The following is a 23,483-nucleotide window of genomic DNA, read 5'->3' as shown; positions in this document are numbered from 1 at the left end:
ATCTGAAGACTCCGTTGTCAACATCTGTGGGGTTTTTTTAAATTGCAGATGTTTTCATTACCAGTATCTGAAGTAATTTACCAAACAGCTTCTTTGTCTGCTTTAGCTGGAGGCTATAACAAAACAAATGCAGTGTACAGTTAATTTTACATAAGCTTAATATTTCCGAATGAATTGCAAAAATCACATGGCTAAATAGATGCAAAAATATTGAAATTGCTCTTAATGATGTTTTTAATGTTCTTTTAAACAGGAAATTGCTTTAAAGAACACACAAGACCTGCACATCCCACGGCCTCCAGAATACTACTCCTGTCTTGTCAGAGATCTAGAAATACTGGGCTGGAATAGGTATGATTATTTTGGTTCTTAACAAACATTATCTTTGGAATATCTGTTCCTCTTCTGTATTTGTGAGTTGAATGCATCAATTGTACTTGTTCTATTCAATGCCCCTATTCAGAAACTGATTTTACTTTGTTTTAAAATTAAAAACACCCAACAAACCTGTATCAACTGAAGGGATATTTTCTGTCTCAAATAACTGGGCTGAAAGGTGATACATTGCTAAGAAATAATTTCTTCTTCTGGTATGTTAAACATATTTAATGCTGATATTTATAGTTCTCTTTTTCTTATTTTGTACAGCTGGTTGTGACTATTCCTATAGATTATGGTTGATCATTGTTTAGCTTTATGCTTTCATAAAAATACTTCATACTTTTTTTAGAATTAGAATAGTAATTTTGAAGAAACCTGCTCTTTCCAGCACAAGGATCTTCTTAGAGGAAATTATTATTTATTATTCATTCCACAGAAAGGTGAATATACCCAAAAAATCACTGCTCACACCTCGAGCTTTATTTAAGGATTTTTCTTAGGGGAAACCCTTGCTTGTTGTGCACCCCAGATTTACTCATTCCTAGCAAGTTTTGAGTCTTGCTGGAAGCTGACTGCCCCCAGATCCAACTGATAAATTGAAAACTTTGGGTTGGGGAGAGAGAGATACTACTGCAGGAGTAAAGTTATAGGAAAGGCTCTTCTAATACTTCTCCTTAAGCTGGTTGAGTCAGTGTCCTGGAAAGGAAAATTATCAACTATAAAACAGCTGTAGGACTTATCACCCTCATGGGGATTCATAAAGGTTGCCAGTGTCTCTTAAGTCCTTGTTGTCTCAAATCTCAAAGCTCTTCTGCTTGATACTTTCCCATTCATTTCATACAAAGGATCTCCTCTTGCCTTCTCCATTTCCAGTTCCTGTGCTCTTAGTGATTTGCATGTCATGCTGGACTTCAGAGATTTACCTGAGGCTTTCTACCTTCATGCTGATTCCTTTTATTCCTTTTTTTTTTTCTTGTAATAAAATGAAGGAGCCTACAGAGGAATAAAAGTCTGAAATATCACTTTTGTTCACAATTCCTTAAGTGTGACTTTAAACTGAAAGAAACCATAATAAGTGAAGATTGAAGTGGTCCTAACAAGATGAATGTCAGAACAGGTAAAATTCCAGACACCTTGCCAGCATCCCTTTAATTTTTTTTTTTTGTTTTCCTTTGCTGTGGCTCTTTGCAGCACAGTGCTGCAGGCACCACTTGTGCTTTGGTGTGGACACTGCTGCATTTTTCACTGCAGAATCCATGCTGGACCTTAGGAATTCCCCACCCCAGGAAAGAATAGATGGAGGGGTGGTATAGATGTAGTTTCTCATCTTCATAAAACTCTGATACTCTTCTGAGTTAAAGTTGGAACAAAGCAGGAGTAATGATTTTTTCCCCCCAGTTGGAGTAAGAATCCTCTAATTCTTTCTAGGTATGTAAAGTTTAGCTGGTTCTAGCTGAATTACACTTTTATCAAGACTTGTCTTTCTTTCAGTTGTGGTGGAGAAATACTCTTTAATATTGCATAAATCAGCATTAAACATGAAGAAAAAAATCTCTGTCCCTTCTTACTACCTCTACTGCTTTTTCCATCTGTATTTTTCAGCTCCTTCCTGTTGAGGCAATTTCATTGCTGTAGATAGTTTTCTTCTTTTCACTTCTTTCCCAGGGATGTGCAACCCTTTTGTGTGCATCTACTTTTTCTTCCACAAGTCTACAACTCTGTTGCCAGTTTCACTTGACTTTTTCTAGTATGTAGTGGTTTAAAAAAATAAATGTTGCTTAGGCCAGCAAACAGATGCTCTCTCTGAACTCTGTTAGGCCTCTCCATCAGTCTGGGTGATAAGTTGTGCAATTATCTTGGACTGCTTTTTATCTTTACACAGGAGTGACATAGTAAAAATGCCAAAATATCCACATGCCCAGTTTACTGGTAAATATATTGGGAGGTTTGAACCTTTTTGGCAGTTGTTGAAGCTACTAAGCAGAATCCACCTTTAGAGAACAATGTGTTTTACAATTGTATCCATCTTCATTGTGGTGGGAGACACGACCCAGTGACATCTTAAGAAAAGAGAAGTTTTAATACTTATTCACATTTAGTATGTACTTTCTGCTTGCTAGGGTGCATGAATACGGTGTAAAACTGTCATGAAATGAAGGCAAATCATCATAAATAACTCATTTTGTACCTGTTTGGGGTACTATTTCCTGCAGAAAATCGATTTCAGAATATGAACCAATATGCACTGAATTTCCCACAATAATAGTATTGATAATAAAAGAGAACTTCATCGAAGAGAAAAGCAAATCAAGAGCATAAAAGTCTCATAGAGTAAGAAACTGCAGAAATGGATCAAAGATTTGACAGGAAGTTTAATGTGTACATAAGTAGAGGCTGACAGGAACGTGCTGTGTGTGTCAAAGGTTCCGGTGATGGAAAACTGAAACACGGTGCTCACTGACCACAGCGTGAGCCCTGACACACGTTGTAAATAACCCAGAGATATATGGCTGCATTAAGCACTGGGCTGCTGTATTAACAGCAGTAAATCTGCAGCAGCACAAATGCTTGGCATATAGGACTCCCTCTGATTAATATTTGTAACAGACTAATCACAGTGTCACAGACCTTTCAGAATTCCTGCAGGGCTCTGAGAGTTTTCTTCTCTCTTCCAGAGTGGCCTATGTGGACACTGGGCTGACCACAGTCAAGTTAAAAGCTGAAGACTCTTGTGGTCGACAGCATCTCATCACTCTCAAGTTAAATGCAAAGGTAAATTGATGTGGGGCAAAGTATCTTTGAAATAAATCAATTTTTCTTCGTTCATTAGGATTTTAGAGGGTTGGTTTGTTTGCTGCTGTGTCTGTTCTGCAAGGCAATAGGTCAGTTTTTTTTTTTTTTTTTTAGAGTTTTCAGACTATATTTAAAATTAATATTGGATTATGGTTATCTGTAAGATACAACTGTGCATCACATGAAAAACACTTTGATATTGCACTCGTTTTACTGGATTACAGACAAAGCCATCTGGGAGACTTTCCTTCATTATTACTCCATCCTGAGACTGTGCATGGGACAAGAATTAGAGGATGTTGGGCTGGTTATTAACTGTTAAAAGTCAGAGATGTAAAGATTTATGAAAAACTGAAGTCAGTCAGAAAAATTATTTCTTTTTGGTCTAAATAAATGTCGCATTTTGACAGTACTTGCAAATCAAACCCATGGCATTTGCAGAAACAGAAAAACTTTAATTCTTCCTGATACTTATCACTGAACTCAAATTATAACATTTCTTCATAGAATGTCTCCTTTCAAGGCATAAATCTCTCATCAGAGACTGTGAATATCCAGGCTGTGTGGAGACAATTGCATGGCAGTAAGCTGTTGTCTTCAGAAAATCAGTCCAGGGGAAAAAGGGATCTAAGAGTGTCTGGGTGTTGTTTGGGGCTATCTGTGGTCCATCACCTCGAGTTACAATCTTGAAAGCATGAGGAGCACTGTAGGAATAAATCTCACCTTCACAGGCATTCTGTATTCCCTTGAAAACTAGGAGTTTTTTAGTCTTACTTATGAACAGGCTTTACCTTTGAAGGGGAAAAAATACTGTTTGGGGATGAGTGTTGCTCAAGTGGATTTTTAAAGAGTGAAACTGTTCTACATGCAGAGAGTAATGAGTGCATAATTAATTTGCTAGTCAGTCCATTATTAAATACACTGATGGAAAAAAATCCATCAGGAAGTACAATTATGGTCTATTTAAGGTGCAAGGAGAGGAACCAGGTTGTGTTGTATATAAGGGATAAATACAATGCTTTGTTTGACACTAGAAATTAGTAACACTAGAAATTAGAAATGCAACCTGTTGCCCCTGGTTTTCTTGTTCCTAGGACAACAGAAGTAAAGTGTTTTAACTGTTTGAAAATATAAAAATGCAGAAAAAAATGACAGTGCAATATATTCATTTTTCCCAAGCAGCTGCCATGGTCAAACACTGGCACTTGTGCATTGGCTGGTTCTGTTCAGCCTTAGCACTGTGCTGAGGGAATGGAGATTGCCATTTTCTGTCCTGGTACAAACTGTGGGGTTTTTGATAGTAAGGAAATAGCTGAACACTCCTCATAGCAGAAGAAAGCACCATCTAACAACTAAAGATGTATGTAATAAAAAGATTAGATCATCAGACTTGTCTGTTTTAATAAGCAATCATCTTTTTAATTTTTTTTTTTTAGTTTTGTTTTCAAGTGTTTTTGCTGATGAAGGATCAATTGCTTGGCCTTTTAAAACCATGTCTGGCATTTTTACTTGCCAGACAAAATTTGAGTGATAGTTTTGGTGACATGGGGATTTGATTTGCTTTCATACACACAGACACTACATTTGAGAAGACTTGGCTGAAGTATTTTTTGGGAAGGCATTTCTTTTGATAACATGCTTTAATAGAAGTGTGTTTATTTTTGTTTCTTTGATTAAGATCAGTGCAGGGGCATTTCAGACCCCAAGGCTTCAAATAGGCCACTGCAAGGATTTGCCTGTTGTGTGGTAATTAAGACACTTTGATAATTATCTGAATGATCTGGCAAGGGGAATGAAAATGCTTTTTCTAGATAAAGTTAGCTGCATGTTCAGAAAAACAATATAAATATTGTATTTAATAATTGCTTAAATTGTTCTAAAGAATAATAGTATGATTTCTGAAACACACATTTGATTGTACCTGTAAGAAGATGTCATGCATTTATCAAACCTTTCAGAGCTTCTTTTTTTTTACTACAGCCTTTTAAAATTTTTTTCTTATTGATATCTCTTAATTTGGAATGAGGGTTTGTTTTAATTTCAGGTCTATGTTCACTCATCTCTTTCTAAATTGTCAAGTACTCTACATTACTTTCAGTTTCAAAACAAAATGTTGCCAATCAGAACAAATAGTTTAGCTTAAATGAAAATGACTTCTTGACTCATGGAAAGGTTTGATTTTTAAACTTTGCTTTCCGATATGTATAATTGAAGAGAAAATTAAAAAAAAATATTTCATGCTTTATTTCTTAAGGTTTCTTTAATGTTCCTTTGTGAGACTGAACACAGAAAATTGTGATTCTGCTGCCATTACTAAATACTGATATTTAAAACATTTACATGCAGCTTTCTTCTTTAAATGATAATTAACATTCATAACTATTCCTAAAAATGCTTTACATACTGCTTCCTCACAGAGCCAAGCTCTCAAGATGCTTGAAGTGCTCATATTTTGTTATCAAATTTGGCAGCTGAGTATCAGTCTGACTTTAAATCACTAGGAAAAAAAAATCCCAAACTGTATTTTCTTTCTCTCCCTCAGTATCCCACAGAACCACCAGATTGCCTTGTGGATTTTCCTGTTCCATTTGCTGTTTCCTGGATGCCACAGGTAACTACTGGACTAGGCAGCTTTTTAAAATAAAAATACATATGCAATGGAGGGGTGGTAACAAGGGGCTGGGTTTGGTTTTTAACTCCAGCTTTTCTCCCTGTGTGCATTTTATTTCTGTACCTGCTGATGAAAATGCAATAGCACTGAACTCCATATTCCTTATCATAGCACCTGCAATATCTTCCTTGCCATGAGATATTCCTTTGCATGTTGTATGTACTGGTTGGGTTTTTTTTAAGCTGCTCATATGACTGAAAATTCTCTAGGAATTGTGGTGGGAAAGTGAAAAAGAAGTGAAATGTAGAAAAAATTATTGTCTTCTAGAAAAGAAACACTCTCTAAAGATGACAGACATTGAAAAAAGGAGTTGGTTATTCTATAGAGTTTTCCCCAGTTTATTGAAGACTTTTCATAACTTAAAACTTTTCCAGTTATAATCAACACAGGAAGTATTTAATGAAATTCTGATTTCTTAGTTTAACTGATATTGCTACTATGAAGAACCACATTGTCTTTTGTAGGTCTCACACATTATTTCATGCACCTTTTATCCTGAATACAGCATGTGTGCTTTATTAAATGACTTTCAATGTGACCACTCAGATACAAATTAATTTGAAGTAAATGTAGAAAATAGTTGATACCTAATTTCATTTAAATCAGGAAAGTAGATTTTGCATAAATGATTGCATCTGATAATTCTAATTCTCACAAGGATTTCTACCCAACAATAAATACTGAAGTTACATGGGGAACATGACTGGGAGGCTGCAGCAGGATGAATCTAAACTGGGCATATAATTTTTCTGCAGAGCTCAAGGTTCTGTGTCACCTCAGACCCACTAATATTGACAGGAAATAACTGCAAGAATCAACCACTGCAAATGAAAAATGTATTTATTTATATAACTTTAGGTTTTGATTCTGATATGGTTTGGAAGAGTTTTTCCCTTAATTTTTTGCTGGAGTCCCTATACTGGCCAGGATTTTTCAAATGCTGTTTTCAACCTCAAACTTAATACATACTTTCAACAGTGTTTTATTAATTTTAAAGCCTTGCAATTTATGTTGCCTCAAATTAACAGCATTTCAAACATCCCTGGCAGTGACTGCTTGTCTGTTTTTACTGTTAGCAATTTTAAAGATGGACTTGTGTTTTAATAAAACGTTCTGGAAAAACCTGCCATGGAGCAGCCTTTGACAAGTTAAAAATGGGGGTGGATATACTGATATTGGCACTACAACCAAGGAAAAAATCCTCTGTTAAACATAGAACACTCTGATGCTTAAAATCTTTCTACAGTTAGAATTACCTGGAGACTATTTGAAAACATGAACAAAAGGTGTTTGTGTGTAAGTGAAGAGCCTGTTTTGAAATCATGAGGCACTAATTCCAGCTGCAGAGAGGCTGCTCTAATCCTGAAGCAAATACCAGCAGACAGAAATGCTTTAGCTGTACAGCAGCTTTTGCAAATTGACCTTATGTGTGTGGGTGACATGAACCCAACACTTGTGGGGACAAATGGCTTTGGTAATTGTGGAAATTGTGTTTATTTTCCAAATGTGTGGGAATCACTGCAGCAAGCAGCCCTCACACCGTGATAAAATACGGGTTGTGCTTAGGTAATGCTGCAACACCACCGGTAGCAGAATTCAGCAGGTACTCAAGTGCATGAAAATTTTGGTTCCTAAAAGGGGAAAAAGAACAGGCTACATCTCTCCTCTAGTGAAATAACGTGGTGTTTTGGTCCCAATTGGTCTTAAACTTTTAATATTATGCCTTTTAAAGTATAAATTGACAAGGCTTAACTAAATTGGTGCAATGGCACCATTAGAATATAAACTCCTATGAAAGAAAATATAAATAGATTGCAGGTAATTGATTTTTCTTTCCCACCCCCTGTGTGTGCTGCTGCCTATTTCAGGCTCATGGATTTTAAACTTGAGGGGTTGTTGGGTTTTTTTTCCTCTTTCTTTTTTTTTTTTCCCTTCCGTATAATAATAGACATGGCTTTATGGCATCCATATTAAAAATGGGTAATTTTCCTTATGGTCCCTGTCTTCCTGCTGGGTTGATAATGTTTTGATGTATTTTTCTTTTGCTCTGATGAGAGGTCTGCTGCTGCTGCTCTGACATATTCATTTGGATGAATAATTATAACTTGCACAATGTCAAGCTGAAGATGGTGGGGTTTTGTGCGTCATGACAAGCCCAGTAGCCAGTGCAGGTGTCTCACAGCATGAGCAGCAACAGCCAGTGGATTCTGGCTCAGAGGAGACGTTTTAGAGTAGTAAGAAATCAGCACCAAGGGCAATGCTGCTGCTGCTGCTCCTGTTCTAAGTGCCAAATAAATGCAGAGTGCTTCTCAATGACAAGTGCAAGAACATCTACTTATTTCTGTTAAAGCCTTTTTCTAAAGAACCAGATAAATGTGCTGTCTCCAATTTTAGCACGCGCTGGAAGTGCGGTTCTGCAGAATCAGGGTGCCTCACGTCAGGGTAAGGTTTCCAGGCTGACCACTGCCCACCTGGCTGGCTACATGAAGGTCATGGGAGTGGAAATTAATGACTAATGAGGTCGTGCAGCAGCCGGCAAGGAAACGGGAATGCAAGGTGCAGAAGGTGGAGTGCTGGGAATGAGATTATTCTTGGGTTATTCAGATGAAAACACAATAAAAAGCATCGTAATTGTGCCTTTTCTTGGCAAAGGAGCTTCACAGGCACCAGCTGTAAATGCAGAAAATGGAGATGGCTGACAAGACACTTAATAAAGATTTTGTGTCTTGGCTTGATTTCTGTTAAACTGCTGTTGGTGAGAAACTGTTTCCAACCAAATCTAAGGAATCATAAATTCTTTTGGTGATCTCTTTTCCATCTAATCACTGTTTGCTTGATTAAATTGTATTTTATTTACAAATTCATGAAGGGCAAGAAGGTAATGGCACCTTTTAATTTAGGCTATTTCTCCTTTTATATTTAGGGGGCTTTGCAGTTGTTTTCATTTTGGATAAGCAAATTTTGTGTTAGGAAGGATTTTAGCCAAAAAATCCCAGAATAAAGATTGTATTTTCATCTGTTTTTCAAAAATAATTTGCAATCAATTGTTCTGTATTTACCTTAATTGGAACTTTTTTTGCTGCCATTTGATTGCTATTTAGTTGATCCAGGATTTGGAGCAGATGCTTGAAATTTGGCAGAACAGCCATATAGGTTACAGCACTTCTTAGAAGTTCCTGAAAGGCTTCATTGGTTTTTTGGCAGGCACAGACTCGAGATTTTGTCTTTATTCTTCCCAGCCTCTGTGGCTTAGAAATCAGAACCAAGAATAAAGTGACATTTTTCCTATTCCTTTGATTGGAGGGATGGTGTATGGGCAATAAGGGTGGACTTGGGAGGATGTTTGAATTGAAGGAAGAAGGGAATTGGCATGAGGAAATGCTGGTGATGAGGTGGAGATGAGAGTGCAGAGGGTAGAAATGGAAATAAAAAGGTTGAGAAATCACATGATGCTTTCCTGGTAAAAGAGAGGGTGTGTTCCCCTCAGAGACAGGGAGGTCCAGAGTATGTGATTTTCCCTGGACAAAGTCAGGGGTGGAAATGGATGTGGGATCCATCCATGGAGTCTGATAACACAGAGGTGGCACTGGGTCCCAGTTTCTGTGCCCCATCAAAGCCAATGTGTTTATGGAGGATGGAGAAACCAGTTTGAGTTTGTGAGTGCTTTTACAGCCAGGGTGAGCAGCACTGAATGATGAGTGTCTCATTTTCCAAAGGATTTTGACATATTTCACACAAATCCTAACTCATTTATACAAGGGGGACCATGAAACCAAAGAAAAGTGTGATCTCAGGATGTTATAAAAGTGCTGGGCAGTCACCAAAAATTAGTTGGTTAATCAAATGAAAAGGAATCTTGGAGTTTTCATGGTTTGCATGACAAGCAGGTGATGTATTTAAATAGCTATAGATGTATTTGTGTATATAGCAGGAGACAGCTGGCAACATCAGTGAAGCATGCAAATAATATCAAATGAACAGTGTAGGAAAAAAAAAGATTTAACTACCTTTTTAGGGAACATCATTGAAAAATTACAATTAGTATTAAAATTAATTGGATTTTAAAACTTATCTGTGGGTTATAATCCCTTGATGTTTCTTTTTTCTAGTGAAACCCTTTGAATTCCCAGAAGATAAAGATAAAAATGATTATTAGAGGATTTATCTGTATGTGATATAGAAAAATGTAAAAAAAATCAAAATGGAAAGCAACTGTTGCAAGTACCAGAAAATTATGCTATTAATTTAAGTGTCATCAGAGCACAAAAGATCACATTTCAGGACTGTGTGAAAATTATTAAAATACTGGAAATAATAGTACTTAAGATGAAGATACTATACTCTAAGATGTGGTTAAGTGACTGACACTATTATATCACTTCAGGTATTATAAAAGTAACAAAATGCTTTTAAAGATAATAAGCGTTACATTTTGAGATTGGCAGAATTCACACTTCTCTGCTTAGGTGCTTTCCTACTTTAATATAATTTAACAACAGCAGGAAAAAATGTAGCATTTCATTTCCAAGCTACGCCGTTTCTTTCTAAAATACACATGCACAAAATAGAAAAAGTTATTGCGTAGAAAAATTCTGTTTCTTCATCTGAGAACACTCTGATAATCTGCTGCTCTTTGTCCAGGTGAGAAAGGAGTAACAGAATCACTACAGATTAAAGGAAACCATCCCTTCTGTATATTGTTTAATTCATAGAAAAATACCTGTCTGAGAACAGAATGTTTAATTTGCTTTTTCTTTTGAACCCCAAGATATGTGAAATTTGTCCCTCTCTGGGCTCATTTGGCCACCAAGTCTTTTCCTGAGGAAATGGTGACTTGTTTTTGCCCACTGATGATTTCAGATTTCTTTTGCATTGCTGTCCTGTATATTGTCCTGTCTAGTGAAAGATATTTCTGTTTCCATGTAATCCACTCTCAGATATTGAAATCCCCCACGTGTAATCCTCTGCCTATTAGATGGTGTCTCCTTTTTTACAGGGTTTGAAAGCTGATCTTAAGCACCTGTTTTTATACTGCTTAATTTTGAGATAATGATGAGGTTAGGTGATATTCCATGTTTTATGCTACCAGGGTACACTAGGACACACACCTGGATTTCAACACTTCCTTAAATGAATAAATCAGTTTTAAAATAATCTCTAAGGCCGCTGGTGGAAACTCAATGAGATCTGTTTGAATTTCTTGTTTTCTTAGAACTCCTTAATAGACATTTACAATCAGTTCCTGGCAGCCTTGGAGTCACTGAAGGAATTCTGGGATGCCCTTGATGAAATCGATGGGAAGACATGGGTGCTTGAGCCAGAAAATCCCACACGGAGCGCTACAACCAGAAGAATTGCAATAGGTAGGAAAAGATTTAAAGGATACAGTGGATTTGAGAAGTAAAACTCGGGAAGCTATTTTGTTTTGCTTGTCTCATCAGATGGGTTTGAGAAAAGAAAGGAAGCACTTAAAACCAAAGACAGAATTCCTCTTTTGCAGATTAAAAAAATAACTTTCTATAACAGAATGCTGATCCTGTTTAGGAAATTCATTGCAACTTTCTGGTGTCAGATAAATGAAAATTTCTGCAGGAAAACCTTGTGTACTTGTAAATTATGCACATGGCACTGTCAACAGCTGAGCACTTGCATGGTAACCCTAGAAAAATCAGTATTTGTTAAAAATCAGCTTAGGTGGAGTCCTTATGTCAGTCACAATTTCCAGATTTTTAAACTTTATATTCATCCTGTCCTGGACTGGAAGGAATATTGGAGTGCAGCCCAAGGGGGAAAAGGGGACATTTATTCCCACCTGTTCCAGGATGGAAAGCCTAACACAGCTTTAATTATAGAAAAGGTTGGGTTTCACCTGGGCTTGCTCTCTCAGAAGACTGCTGTGATGTTTTGGGGCCAGAGCAGCACTGAGCTGCTTCCCTCTGAGGAACAGAGCCCTGCCAGGGATGGTGGGATTGTTGTCTTGGTCCTGGAATTTGCTGGGGAAGGGCACTGACTTCTGCTGCTTAGTATTGGCTTTGGGCTTCCCTTTTTGACTATGAAAGATAAAGATGAATTAGTAAGTTCCATGTCTCTACCTTTAAAGTTTCACCAAGATTTTGGATGGATTTTATCATCTAGCTTGGGTTGGTTGCATTTATTTCTGAATAAGTATAAAGGTTAAGCCAAGTCTAAAAGAAACACAAGCCTGGCAGATTTTTTCCATCAGTTGCTAATTGGTTTGTGGAAATGTAAATATTTTATATATACTGATATTTTGTATAATCCCAACTCTTTTATTATTTATCCTGATGAAACCCAAGCTGAGTTAACCAATTTCAGACTACTTTTAAAAATGGTTCCTTTTTCAAAAGCTTCCCCATGGCCTTGCTTTCTCCTTGCAGGGAACAATGTCTCAGTGAACATCGAGGTAGACCCTCGCCATCCAAACATGCTTCCAGAGTGTTATTTCCTTGGAGCAGATCATGGTAAGGCAGCAAATTCCACTTGTTTCTCCTCTTGACTCAGATCTCTGCTCCACTCCCTGCCTGAAGGGAGGTTCCCTGGGGTGATGCCATTATTCCTGTCTGTTTGCAGAAGTGAACCCTCTGAGAACTAAACTCAACAACAACATGCACTTGTGGTGAGTGTCTGTGCTAAAGCAGGCCAGAAACCCAAATGATGTTTGCCATTCCTCGTGTGGATTTTCCTCTCCTCCTCTCCCGCCCACAGGGATCCAGAAATCAGTTTGTTACAAAACTTGAGAGAGCTCCTAGAAATTGATTTTCCATCTCGTGCCGTGTTGGAAAAAAGCGTAAGTTGGTTTTGGACCAGTCATTATTGCTGAATAAGTCACATTTAAATGGTCACTTTCTAAGAGCCAGGGACAATCAGGGACTTTTGAGAGGTAATTGGATTAATCCATAGTCACAAGGACTTCTGAACTTCAAGCAACAGTTGTCAGAGCTTGTTAACCTTTGATTAGAGGTGCACACTTCCCTGTGGCCTTCATAGCAGCAAGGCCATTAATAACAGGCTCCACTATTAAAAGGAAAAGAGGGAGTTCCAGAGTGGCTAATGAGATGTGGAAAATCCAAACATTCTGTTATGGATGTTGATGACTTCAGTTCTAATTAGGTGGAGCTGCTTAGAGGGGACAAGAGGCCACCCAAATCCTGGTGCATTTCAAACAAACTGGGAATTAATTTTTGACAATGCCTTAACACTGTATTACAAGGTTTGCTTTCGCTCACGAAGCTACTAAATTAAGATCTGACTGAGGGTTTGTGTCTAATGTCAAGTCATAATGATAAATTGTACTGGTTAATAAACAAAAAGTGCCCAAAAGTATGACAATGCTTGTTGAATGAGATGTAATTCAGTGAAGGGATGAATCATAACCCAGTCAAGTGTTGCATGCCTGGAACCCAGTGTCACTCTACGCCATTGAGACATAAACCTATACATCTTAAAGGCAAAAAATAGTAATTCCAGCCAACAGAAACTGCAAAAATAAAAACCCAGGTGAAGCTGCTTGTGTGTTAGCCCAGCCCTTCCTTTCAGCCGTGCTGTTGTGTTGCAGGACTTTGCCAAGGACTGTGGGATCTGCTATGCCTACCGGCTGGACGGCAGCACGCCCGACCACGTGTGCGACGATCCTCGCTGCGGGCAGCCCTTCCACCACGCCTGCCTCTATGAGGTAAAGGGACCAGTGGCACAAACTGCTCAGTAGCTGGCACCTTCTGGACAACAAGCATGTCCACTTAATTATCCCTATGGGTTCTTAAAGCAGAATTTATGGCAGTCACTTTGTCCTGTCACCCCCAGTTCCTATGTGAGCTCTCTGGGAAAGGGAACCACTTTGCATGCACCCTGGCAATGTTCATCAGCTGAACTCTGGTAATTAATAGATGTTTCTTAAATTGGAGATGAAACCAATGTGACTTTTAACCCACTTCTTGTGTTGCAGTGGCTACAAGGCCTTCCTACCAGCAGACAGAGTTTTAATGTCATCTTTGGTGAATGTCCCTACTGTAATAAGGTAAGGAAATCCAAGGAGTAGGAGTGAACTAGAGGGGAAAAGGCAAATGTCTCAGTAGTTAACTAAAGGCTTTCTGACACAGTAGAAAGACAGCCCCATACTACTGCCAGAGTAATTAAACAGCACACTTGATTGTATTTCATGATACTTTTTTTAATACTGTAACAAAAGCTTCAGTCAAAAACAACAAAAAGAATCCCAACGTTTGTAACAGAAACCAGTACCAACAGTTCAGAGAATTCAAAACTATTGAGTGCAGATGAGAACTTGCCTGTACAAGGCAATACTGACAGGATTATTTTAAAATTTCTTTTTCAAGCCCCTGACCCTGAAATCTTCAATGAAGAAACTCTAGGGAAAAACTGCATGGTGGGAGCACCACTGCACTCCCACTGAAGACAAGGGAACAGCAACATCAAAGCAGATACAAGGACAGGACAATGAGCAGCAGAAGCACCAGAACAGCTGCAGTGTAGGGGTAGGTTTCATCAGTAAATGCCAGCCTCAACACAGCAGAGAGAGAGGGATGAGTGGTGGCAGCAGCAGCCTGGGATGCTGCTGCAGGAACTGGAGTTACAAGGTGATTGTGTTTCTTTCGGGATTCTGAGAGTATTCTGTAGGGGTCAAATGGTGGCAGCTCTCTTGCAGTGTCTTCCTGCAGGGGAAAAAAAGCTGTGATTATGAAGCTAATATGAAGTGAGATGTGAGTCAAAAAAACAGAGATGCCATTGAGGTACTTAAGCTATCCTAGAGAAAGCATTACAATTCCTACAGAGTCTTACCTCTGGAATTTGCACTTGTATGGATATTGTATGGTGAGTGTGTAACACAAGGCAGGGTTAAACACCTCCTAAAGAGACACCTACATTTACTATTGAATTCTACAGCTGAAATTCTTCTCTATCTTTGACTTGTTTCCCAAAATGTTTAATATATTCAGTCCTTCCTGTGTTCCTGCTAATAAAGATTTATCCTGGAAACTCCAGACATGATTTTAAGTGTGAATGTGCTGGTTTGATTTGTGTAAGTTTTGCATTTCACAGTGAAGCTGAACTTCTGCCCATCACAAGGAACATGAACTGGGGCTTGTTCTGGCTGGCCAGGGGTGCCTGGGCTGTTTTACATCTCCAGCAGCAATGCTGCCCTTGGCCAGCCTCTGCCTCTGAAAGGGATCCCCAAACATTAGGAAAAACTAAATCCAAACACAATTATAATCCAACCACCAGCCCAGTGATCGGTCCCTTTTCTGCAAAAACTTTACATTTGAGGACTAGGAAGTAACACTGGACTGATTTCCTATTCCAAAGTTGTGTTTGACTTGTCAGACTCCATCTCCCCTGCTGGCAGCCAAAACATGTCCCAGGATGGTTCTGCTCACCACTGTCCTGCCTGGTGCTCTCAGGTACAGCTGTGCTTTTGCTGCTTCCCTCTCCCAGCTTGTACCGGAGTCTCCAGGCAGTGATGATCAGACTGCTTGAAGCAAAGAATTTTGGATTAATCATAAAGCTACTTTGAAAGTTGCATTTTTGTGCTCATTAGAAACTGTCCTCATGTAACCAAGTTATTTTCTTTATATGAAAGAAAACCAGGGTGGAATCCCCTCACTAAAATACACTGGAGCTCCAGAGAACAGGAGCACAGGGTGATCACTGAGATGGATGTGGTGCTAGATTATTTGTACTAAAACTGATTCATTTTTTCTTTTTTTTCCCTGTTGTACGGTTGAAGAGTAAGAGACTGGAATTATTCATTCAGCCCTTTTATGCACTAAATTAACAATAATAGTCAAGGTGAGTTTGTTTGCATACACAGAGTTGAGGCTTTGAGGGGTTTCTGGAATTCTTTCCTTCTCAAGGCACTGTGACTGTTGTATGGTAACAGCAAACCTCTCACCTTTTTTGGGTGCTCAGGCTCCTGCCGTGTAGTGTAAACTCCGAGTGGCTTCTCTTCCAGCTGGAGCTGCCGCTGTGTTCCCCGCGTGTGGGGCCTGCGCAGGCAGCTGAAGTGGTCCCTGTGCTCTGTGTCCTCCTTCTGCTGCACTGCTTTTGGGGAAGGCCTGGCCAAGGGAGCCCTCTGAGGTACAGATGGTAACTCTGTGTGCTGAAAGGAATTCTCTAAGTTCAGAGTGACCCCAGGTCCTGATCCTACACTTGGAGGTGCCAGGTTTGGAGCAGGTCATGCCCTGGGCTACCAGAGACTCAGGTTCCTGTTGGGAATACTGGAAGCCAGCAAGCATCTGCCAGCTCCTGGAGTTTGTGACAGAGCCCTTGGCTCTTTTGCAGCCCTGTTCCTTCTTGCCCACCCCAGAGACAGACACAGAGCTAATGAAAAGGAGATGTGGGTGCTGCTGTAGCACCTGAATCCTCACCTGCTTCCTGCTCCTTGTGTTTGGCTTTCCTTCTCCCAGGAACTGAGTGCCTGTCGCCCCCACACATGCTTTGTTTTGACAGGCAGGTTCTTCACCTTCTGGCTTTTTTCCCTTCTGCTGAGCTGGTTTTGGTGGAGGCTTTGCGGGACGAACCTGGGGTGCACAGTAAGCATTTTGTACAGTGAAAAAAAGCCCAGATGTCACACAGAAAAAAAAAATTAGCATCATCTATATACCTCTTAAACAATTGCATCACTTTCCAAACAGGACTTGGGGCAAAACTTCAAGCTATCACTTAAAGTTACAGAAGTGAAAATAAGTGGGTTTACACCAAAAAATGACCATATTTCATCCTAGTGAAATTACAGGTTGGTATTATTGCAATTATTTTTTAGCCTGATTTCTACAAGATCAAGCAAGCAGTGACCTGGCTTTCCACCTGCTTTTACCCCACTTTCCTTTTGCCTCAACATCAGCACTTTCACTCTAGGGGGAAAAGCTGAAAATAATGATCCAGAGTCAAAAGATTTGGTAAACAAATTTAGGACCACTATAGGCATTGGGAAGAGCCTGCTGGTCATCCAGCACTGCCAGGGCTGCAGCACCAAGTACACCAGGCCACTGAAACATTGCATTTTCTGAAAATAGCAATAAATTGTGAGAGAGTTCAGTTACCTGCCCTCTCTACTTGTATTTAAGTACTCCTTAGATCCTTTCAATAACCCTAAAATTGTCCTTCTGCAGCTGTTTTGCAGCAAGTGTTTAGAGGGAACTGGCTGAAGGAACACACAGTAATACACAGGTGATCCCAGTGCTCTCACTGTTCTAAGTGAGACACTGGGCATTACAGGGTCCCCTGAGACAGTGCTGACAGGTGCCAAGATTTAGTAACACCCAGGCATTCCCTCTGCTCCTGTTCCTGGCCATCAAACCCAATCCCACAGAATCCTGCAGCAAAGGAATGGTGATAACTGACTCTCCTCAGCCAGGGATTTTCCAGGGGGTGTGAACATCCAGTGCTGCAGCAGCTCCTGCAGCCTGCAAGGCTCAGATCATCTTTTATGCCACAGACTGTTGAGTCTTTGACCAGGCTTAAGAAGGAAATAGATTTACTATTTAGTGTCTGACTCTGAGAAATCAAAGACTCCTGTGAAACACAGATCCAGCAGGATCAGCTGGAGATCAGTTAACAGCTACCTGCTGCTCTGAGTCAGCTCACAAAACAGTGCAAACTTAAAAAAACTTCTCAAATGAGTGAGGGCACAGTGCTCACCATCACAGCCACACAAGTCCTGTCACCAAAACAGCTTTTGGGTTTGTTAAAATGAAAAAAAAAAAAAAGGGGGTAAAACCAGAAAAGTCAATAAAAGTGCTAAGCTAAGTATCTGTAATTACCAAGATCAAAACCCAGTGCCTTTTCATTAAACATGAACTTTTGTTCTGCCTTCCACAATACGTAAATAGTGCTGACAATTGGTTTGTGAGGCACTTGCTACAATAAAATCTAATTGTATCATGAGAGAAAGGTGACAATCAGGAGATCATGAAAAAATTACATATTCTCACTGGTGGTTAATTAGCCATGCAAAACCCCCTCAAACAGATATTCTCTTCTATTAGGAATGATTACTATGCAGGCCTACAGATGTCAATACCACAGTCATTCAAATACTTCTTTCCCTACTAATTGAAGGTTGTAAAGCTCTGGTGCCAAGGTTTTGCTTCCAAAGAGCTAATTTATGACTAGAAGGATATTTTATGTCTTCAGTTGCAGCAGCTACAAAACTCAGCAAATCAGAACCATCTGTGCACTGATACTTGAATCACCATTCATCTCGCAGCCTATCAGTCACATTAGTTTGCATCCTGCATTCTTGGCTCACGTACACTTGTGATGGTCCAAAGTTCACCAGGAATATTAAAAATGGATGGGACCCTGACCCTGCCTTATTGCACATGCCCCAGAGCCCTGCACAGGGCTGCTGCATATGGGCACTTTCACAGGAACAACGGGACTGGCATTTCCCAGCAAAACTGCTAATTACCTCCCTCTCTGCTCAGGGAAACTGGGCTTTATGAACTTAGAGCACTGGAGGAAAATAGCACAGGAAAACCCTGTGCCAGTGCACACCAACAGCACAGCTAAAGCCACAGGAACATCTCCTCCACGCTGTAGGAAGATAAAGGCAAATGACAAAGAACAGCCTGAAAGCAAGAAAATGAATTAAATGCTGTCGCTAATAAAGGTAGCTTTGCTTTTAATCTGGGACGAAGGAAAAGCCTGGCATCCAGGCTTGTTTTCAAGATGTTAGTGAACAAAGTCCTTGACTTCCCCATTATCCTGAAAGTAAATCATTCTCCACAGACCTACTGCTTTGAAGTGAGAGCCTGTGGGTCAAAAGGACTCATGGCAGTTCTTCCTCCTTGAGGGTTGACATTCCACTTTTTAGCAAAGCCAGGGGAAACAGGAATTAACAAACATGGTGCATTTAAGGCAGAAGAACTGCTGTGTCAGTCGCATTTTGAGAGCTTTAACTATTTCCTCCTCTCCAAGAGAAGCTGTCAGAGATAATCCCAGAGCTGTCTCACTCACTCTGGGTGCCTTAGCAGCACGGTGATTCTGTGTGCACGCTGCTGCCGCGGAAAATTCCAGAGGGCCGTCGTAGCGCATCCCACTTGACTCCAGGCCATCCAGCAGGATTTTCTTCAGCACTTGATACTTTGGCTTCTCAGCATAAGCTAAGCCAGAAACAGAGGCCAGAAACTTGGCTATTTCACCTGTAGAGCAGATTTGACTGTGAATTTCACTGAGCATAACCCCAGAAGTTCAGCAAGGATCTCATTCCAACACGGATGCCAATCCTCCGCTGCCAAACGAGACAACTTCAGCTGAAGGCACATTCAAAACACAGAACTGACAATGGCTTGTCTTTTTGGGAGGAGAAAAGGAAAGAGACAGACTTGGATAAACAAGCCAGACTTGAAGTGCTCCATCTCGTTATGTTCATGCACTAATTCCCACAGCACTGCCAGCTATCCAAGGATAAAAATTAAAATATTTTATCAGCAAGTATTGGTAGTTCTGTGTAAAAGAGAAGAGTCTTTGATGGATCACAATATCCCTTTTAATATTAATTATCCTGAACAACATTTTTTTAGTCTGCATAAACACTGTACTAAGAATTCTTTGGAAAAACACAATTTATTTAACTTCAAATACTACTATTGTTTTTCTGATTGTATCCCAGAACAATCCAACAGCAGTAACATTTTTCCATCAAGTGGTTCAAAAACCAGGGAAACCACGGAATGGGCAGAAATAATGCTAGCAGGAAAAACATATGGGGGGTTCAAACTTTTCTTTCAGTTGAAGACCCAAGTGTATCCTAAAACTGGAGTGCTACACCAGATATTAGCATCTGGTCAAATCCCAGCAGGAACGATTTATTAAATATGTATACACATCATGAATAAATTTCCCCTAATACACACTGCATTCCAATAATTCCAATACAAAAGTGCTAGGAAAATAAGGGAATAAATCAAAAATAGATCCTGACCTTTGGTGTTTTCCCTGGGTTACTTTTGTATTTCAGGGAAGGAAGAAACAAGACAAGACAAACTGTGCATCCATTTGCTTTTTCAAACTCTGAGCATTCAGCAATAAACCTTTGGTAGACAGTTGCTTACTATTTCCATACTAACAGCTACTTCTGTTTCCAACATAGTCACAGCTTCCCAACACCTTGGATTACATATGGCCAAGATCCCTTATGTCACTCCATGGGATACATCACAGACTGAGCAAGATTCTTTTTTTCCAAAGACTTTGTTCAATTCCTGTTACCTTCCCTTCTCTTCTGCTCCTCCCCACCCAGAGTCAGACACTGAACTGTGTTTAGGAAGAGGCTGAAGAACCACAGGGTACAGGTGCAAATACACTTACTGCAGCTGCTTCCAGGAGAATCCCACCTCAGCACTGAATCTGGGAGCTCATCCATAAGTCTGAAACACAGAGTGCAACAGTTTAATGCGCTTTTGGAGCAGGTGATTCCTCATTTGGGATTTAGGAAGACAGCAAGTCTCAGTTCCAAAGGGAGTGGACCTCCAGGATAGCTAATGATTCACAGGACTGCTTTTGAACCCAGATCTCCCCTCACCAGCTCCATTTTTAACTCTTAGCACACTTCAGGTTTCACCAAGACCAGGCTGACACCTAAAACTGCACTTCAAGTTTTTCTTTTTATGTATTTTAAGTTTTTGAGAAGGAAAAACAAAAGCCCTTTGAGCAAAATGGCTTGTTCTGATTTCAGATTGATGATTCCCATTCCTGTTTTGGAATTCAAGCAGCAGTTCTGCTCTGCCTTCCTATCATTCAGCATCAGGCCCTCTCTGCCACGGAGTAAATGGTTGGGCATGACATGACCACAAGGGGCAGGGAGGTCACATCACCTAAAGTCCCACATGCCTCATAAACAGTAGGGCCACAGGTGTAATTCCTGTCCATCCAGCAAAGAAGGAACAGCAAAGAAGCTCAGCTTCAATTCCTAAAAACAGGAATAACACCAGCCCTCATCTTGGGCAGTCCAGCACCCACAGGAACCTGAAAATTAAGACACATAAGAGGGATCATTTGGGCAATATAGCTAATTCCAGGAATGCAATCACTAGAGTAAGAAGATATTTCTGCTAAGTGGAATCTGTGTAATTTTCTGTGCATTTCCTTGAAGCCTCCTCCTGCTCAGCATCCTGGAAAGGCGAGCCATCCAAGGGTTAACAGCAAGGGAAGAATCATTGGAGCAGCTTGATTGATTAAATTGATTTCCCATTGAATTGTCTAAGTGTTACCTCGCAGGGGGCTGTGTAATGATCAGAACTTCTAAAGGAGAAATATTAAACCCAGCAGAGGGTGTCAACATTCCCAGCTGCACTCAGCCCTGTGTGCAGGCTGCAGGAGCTGCTGCCCACGGAACCTGCACAGTGATTTGGGGGATCTGCCACCCCTAGGAGGCACCTCTGGTGTGACCTGCCCCACTTCAAAGTTTGCTGCCTCCTGCTATTGTGATGTTACCATTCTGGGTAGCTCCTCTGCTGTGGAGCCTGCTACAGGTACCACGTGCATTTAACTCTGAAAGAAGAAAACACTGATCCACTGTTGCTCCAGTGAGCTCCAAGTCATGCTGGGGAAAAGGAAAGATTTTCACCATGCTCCTTAGTGTTTTGGTATTTAATTGTTTGTAATGGCAGTAGGCTTATGTAGCATTAAAAACCTACAGAAAAACATCTGAAAAACAGTATCATATAGAAAGTTAAATAAACTGAGTGCACATGTGGAAAAACCTCCAAGAAATAGTTTGCACTACGGCCTCTACGAAGCACCCGTGAAGTTTAATGGAACCACACAACAACCTTCTGTATGTTCACTAAGGCCTGTGCTAATTTACAAATGTTTTCTTGGGGGGGAAAAAAAAAAGAGTATTGGAAAAACACACAGCAGACAAAATGCCTGTGTACTGTGCACTGGAATCCATCCTCTCCTCACAGCAGCACAGACATAAACATGCAAAGGAGGGTAGACATGCACATAAAGTTCCCATTTTAACTGCTTCCAACATCTCTCTTAATTAAGGAAAATTGTTTTAGCTTTCTCCTAAGGTGCTGTTCTACAGCATGGAAAGCTGTGTTTCCCAGAGCTGGGAAGCAGTGAGGATGCTGCAGGGCTCCAGGCTGGTGTGTCCATGTGTGGGGGGTTTGTCCTTACTTTGTTTTCGCAGTCTGGACAGCTACAGGGTCCTTGAGGTTCTGCTCCCAGGGCAGCTTCCCACACAACCACTGCAGCATGCAGTAGCCAAGGATTTCAAGGTCACCTCGTCTGGATGGGGCTAAAATGTGGGGAAGGGGGAAAGAGAAAAAAAAATACAATTAAGAATAGGAACCTCTTCTTAGGAAATAGAAAAGACTTTGATTGAACTGGTGCTGATGAAATATGAAGAAGCCAAATGGGCAAAGTGTTTTGTTTGTTCAGCTGTACTAGACCTGAACCGCCCCGGCATTTGGCCACAGGCCACAGACAGGCAGTGACTTGTTCCTGCTCAAGTGAGGGTCAGCTTCCTCACCTCCTCCAACTCCATCCTTCCTCAGTCTGGCCTGTCACATGGACTTGATCCCCATGGCCTCTGACATGATCCAGACAGCCCATAACTGAGTACCAACACTTTCTCAAAGAGCCAAGCAGTAAAACAAAGAAATAAATGTCTGCTGCTAAATTGCTAACACATGTTCCAGGAAGTCCATGGGGTCCACATTGGTCATGCAGGGACTCTGTGAGAGCAGACTAAACACTGATGGCCTTTCCTGTTCTCCCGCGGAGCCGTTTGAACTCGGATGCTAGGACAAAAGTGCCATCTAGTGTGCGCTGCCTCGCCTGAGCCTGCTCCCGGCTCCGGCAGCGGAGCTCTGCACGGCCCAAAACACACTCACTGCTCAGCAAAGTCCTGCCTTAACTTCCCTCTGCTGCTTCCAGAAAGGAAGTTATTTCAGGAGCAACTTACTCTCTGCACACCCCAGGCAGACACAAATACAGGAGACAAAATTAAATCAAAAATTAACCCCATCCCTGAGCATCATCTATGCAGAAAAACAGGTTCATCTACAGACTGGGTTTTCCCTCACTCTTTCTCTAGGAAAAGTGCAACACCAACAGGATTGCTAGTGCTTGCTGCTACCCAGAGGAAACCAAACTTGCTAAAACTGAACAAGCAGGAGCACTGCAGGATGCCTTTGACTTGCAGCCTACAGTTTGCACGTCAAAACCACATGGAATCTGCAAAAGCAGAAACTGCTCGTCGTGATTAAGGACAGACAGATGTAGAAGTTAAATGTATGCTTTTCCAAAATGAATTTGTGATTTCCAAGAAGGAAAGAAGAGTTCAGACTTGTTTGGCACTTTTTATCCAGTGTAAAGACCAGTAGCTGAGCACTGTGCTGTTAATCCAGCTGTAAACAGATATCATATTTTATGGGCCTTCATTAAATAAATTCCAGAAAGTCACTCAACGAACTTATCTTTTAATTTAAGAAGTCATCTGCTAAAAGCCACGGTGCCAACACATCATAACTGCTCCCTGTTCCTGTACACACATTACTGTAAAAGCAGCAGATTAGTTTTTATACATTCCCTATCCTAACTGCTCTTAGGCTCAGGATTATTAAAGGCCCCTGGATCCAACACGGCT

At 40.4% G+C, this 23,483-nt stretch overlaps 2 protein-coding genes across 6 annotated transcripts in view; one reads left to right on the top strand and one right to left on the bottom strand.

Annotated features, from left to right (window-relative positions):
• FANCL (FA complementation group L) overlaps positions 1–14,872 on the top strand; it is a 65,424-nt gene extending 50,552 nt beyond the window's left edge. For both annotated transcript variants that reach the window (XM_033056058.2, XM_033056059.2), the window contains exons 5-14: positions 254–351; positions 3,057–3,153; positions 5,717–5,785; positions 11,058–11,208; positions 12,244–12,327; positions 12,437–12,482; positions 12,572–12,653; positions 13,422–13,538; positions 13,809–13,880; positions 14,200–14,872. In XM_033056058.2, coding sequence (XP_032911949.1) covers positions 254–351; positions 3,057–3,153; positions 5,717–5,785; positions 11,058–11,208; positions 12,244–12,327; positions 12,437–12,482; positions 12,572–12,653; positions 13,422–13,538; positions 13,809–13,880; positions 14,200–14,235 — 852 coding nt within the window. In that variant the 3' untranslated portion in view covers positions 14,236–14,872. The remainder of the gene's footprint in view (positions 1–253; positions 352–3,056; positions 3,154–5,716; positions 5,786–11,057; positions 11,209–12,243; positions 12,328–12,436; positions 12,483–12,571; positions 12,654–13,421; positions 13,539–13,808; positions 13,881–14,199) is intronic.
• Positions 14,296–23,483, bottom strand: part of VRK2 (VRK serine/threonine kinase 2) — a 34,170-nt gene continuing 24,982 nt past the window's right edge. Inside the window, exons 9-15 of one of the 4 annotated variants that reach the window (XM_033056055.1) lie at positions 22,010–22,130; positions 20,195–20,253; positions 18,842–19,026; positions 16,249–16,401; positions 15,774–15,980; positions 15,259–15,353; positions 14,449–14,535 (exon numbers count right to left, since the gene is read on the bottom strand). In XM_033056055.1, coding sequence (XP_032911946.1) covers positions 15,279–15,353; positions 15,774–15,980; positions 16,249–16,401; positions 18,842–19,026; positions 20,195–20,253; positions 22,010–22,130 — 800 coding nt within the window. In that variant the 3' untranslated portion in view covers positions 14,449–14,535; positions 15,259–15,278. Of the gene's footprint in view, positions 14,536–14,956; positions 15,354–15,773; positions 15,981–16,248; positions 16,402–18,841; positions 19,027–20,194; positions 20,254–22,009; positions 22,131–23,483 lie in introns of those variants that run through there. The other 3 variants (XM_033056053.2, XM_033056054.2, XM_033056056.2) reach the window with 3 other exon arrangements.

Source organism: Catharus ustulatus, chromosome 3, assembly GCF_009819885.2.
Source record: "Catharus ustulatus isolate bCatUst1 chromosome 3, bCatUst1.pri.v2, whole genome shotgun sequence".
Taxonomy (NCBI): Eukaryota; Metazoa; Chordata; class Aves; order Passeriformes; family Turdidae; genus Catharus; species Catharus ustulatus.
The sequence above is the reverse complement of the archived record's forward strand: the minus strand, read 5'-3'. Positions and strand labels throughout refer to the sequence as shown.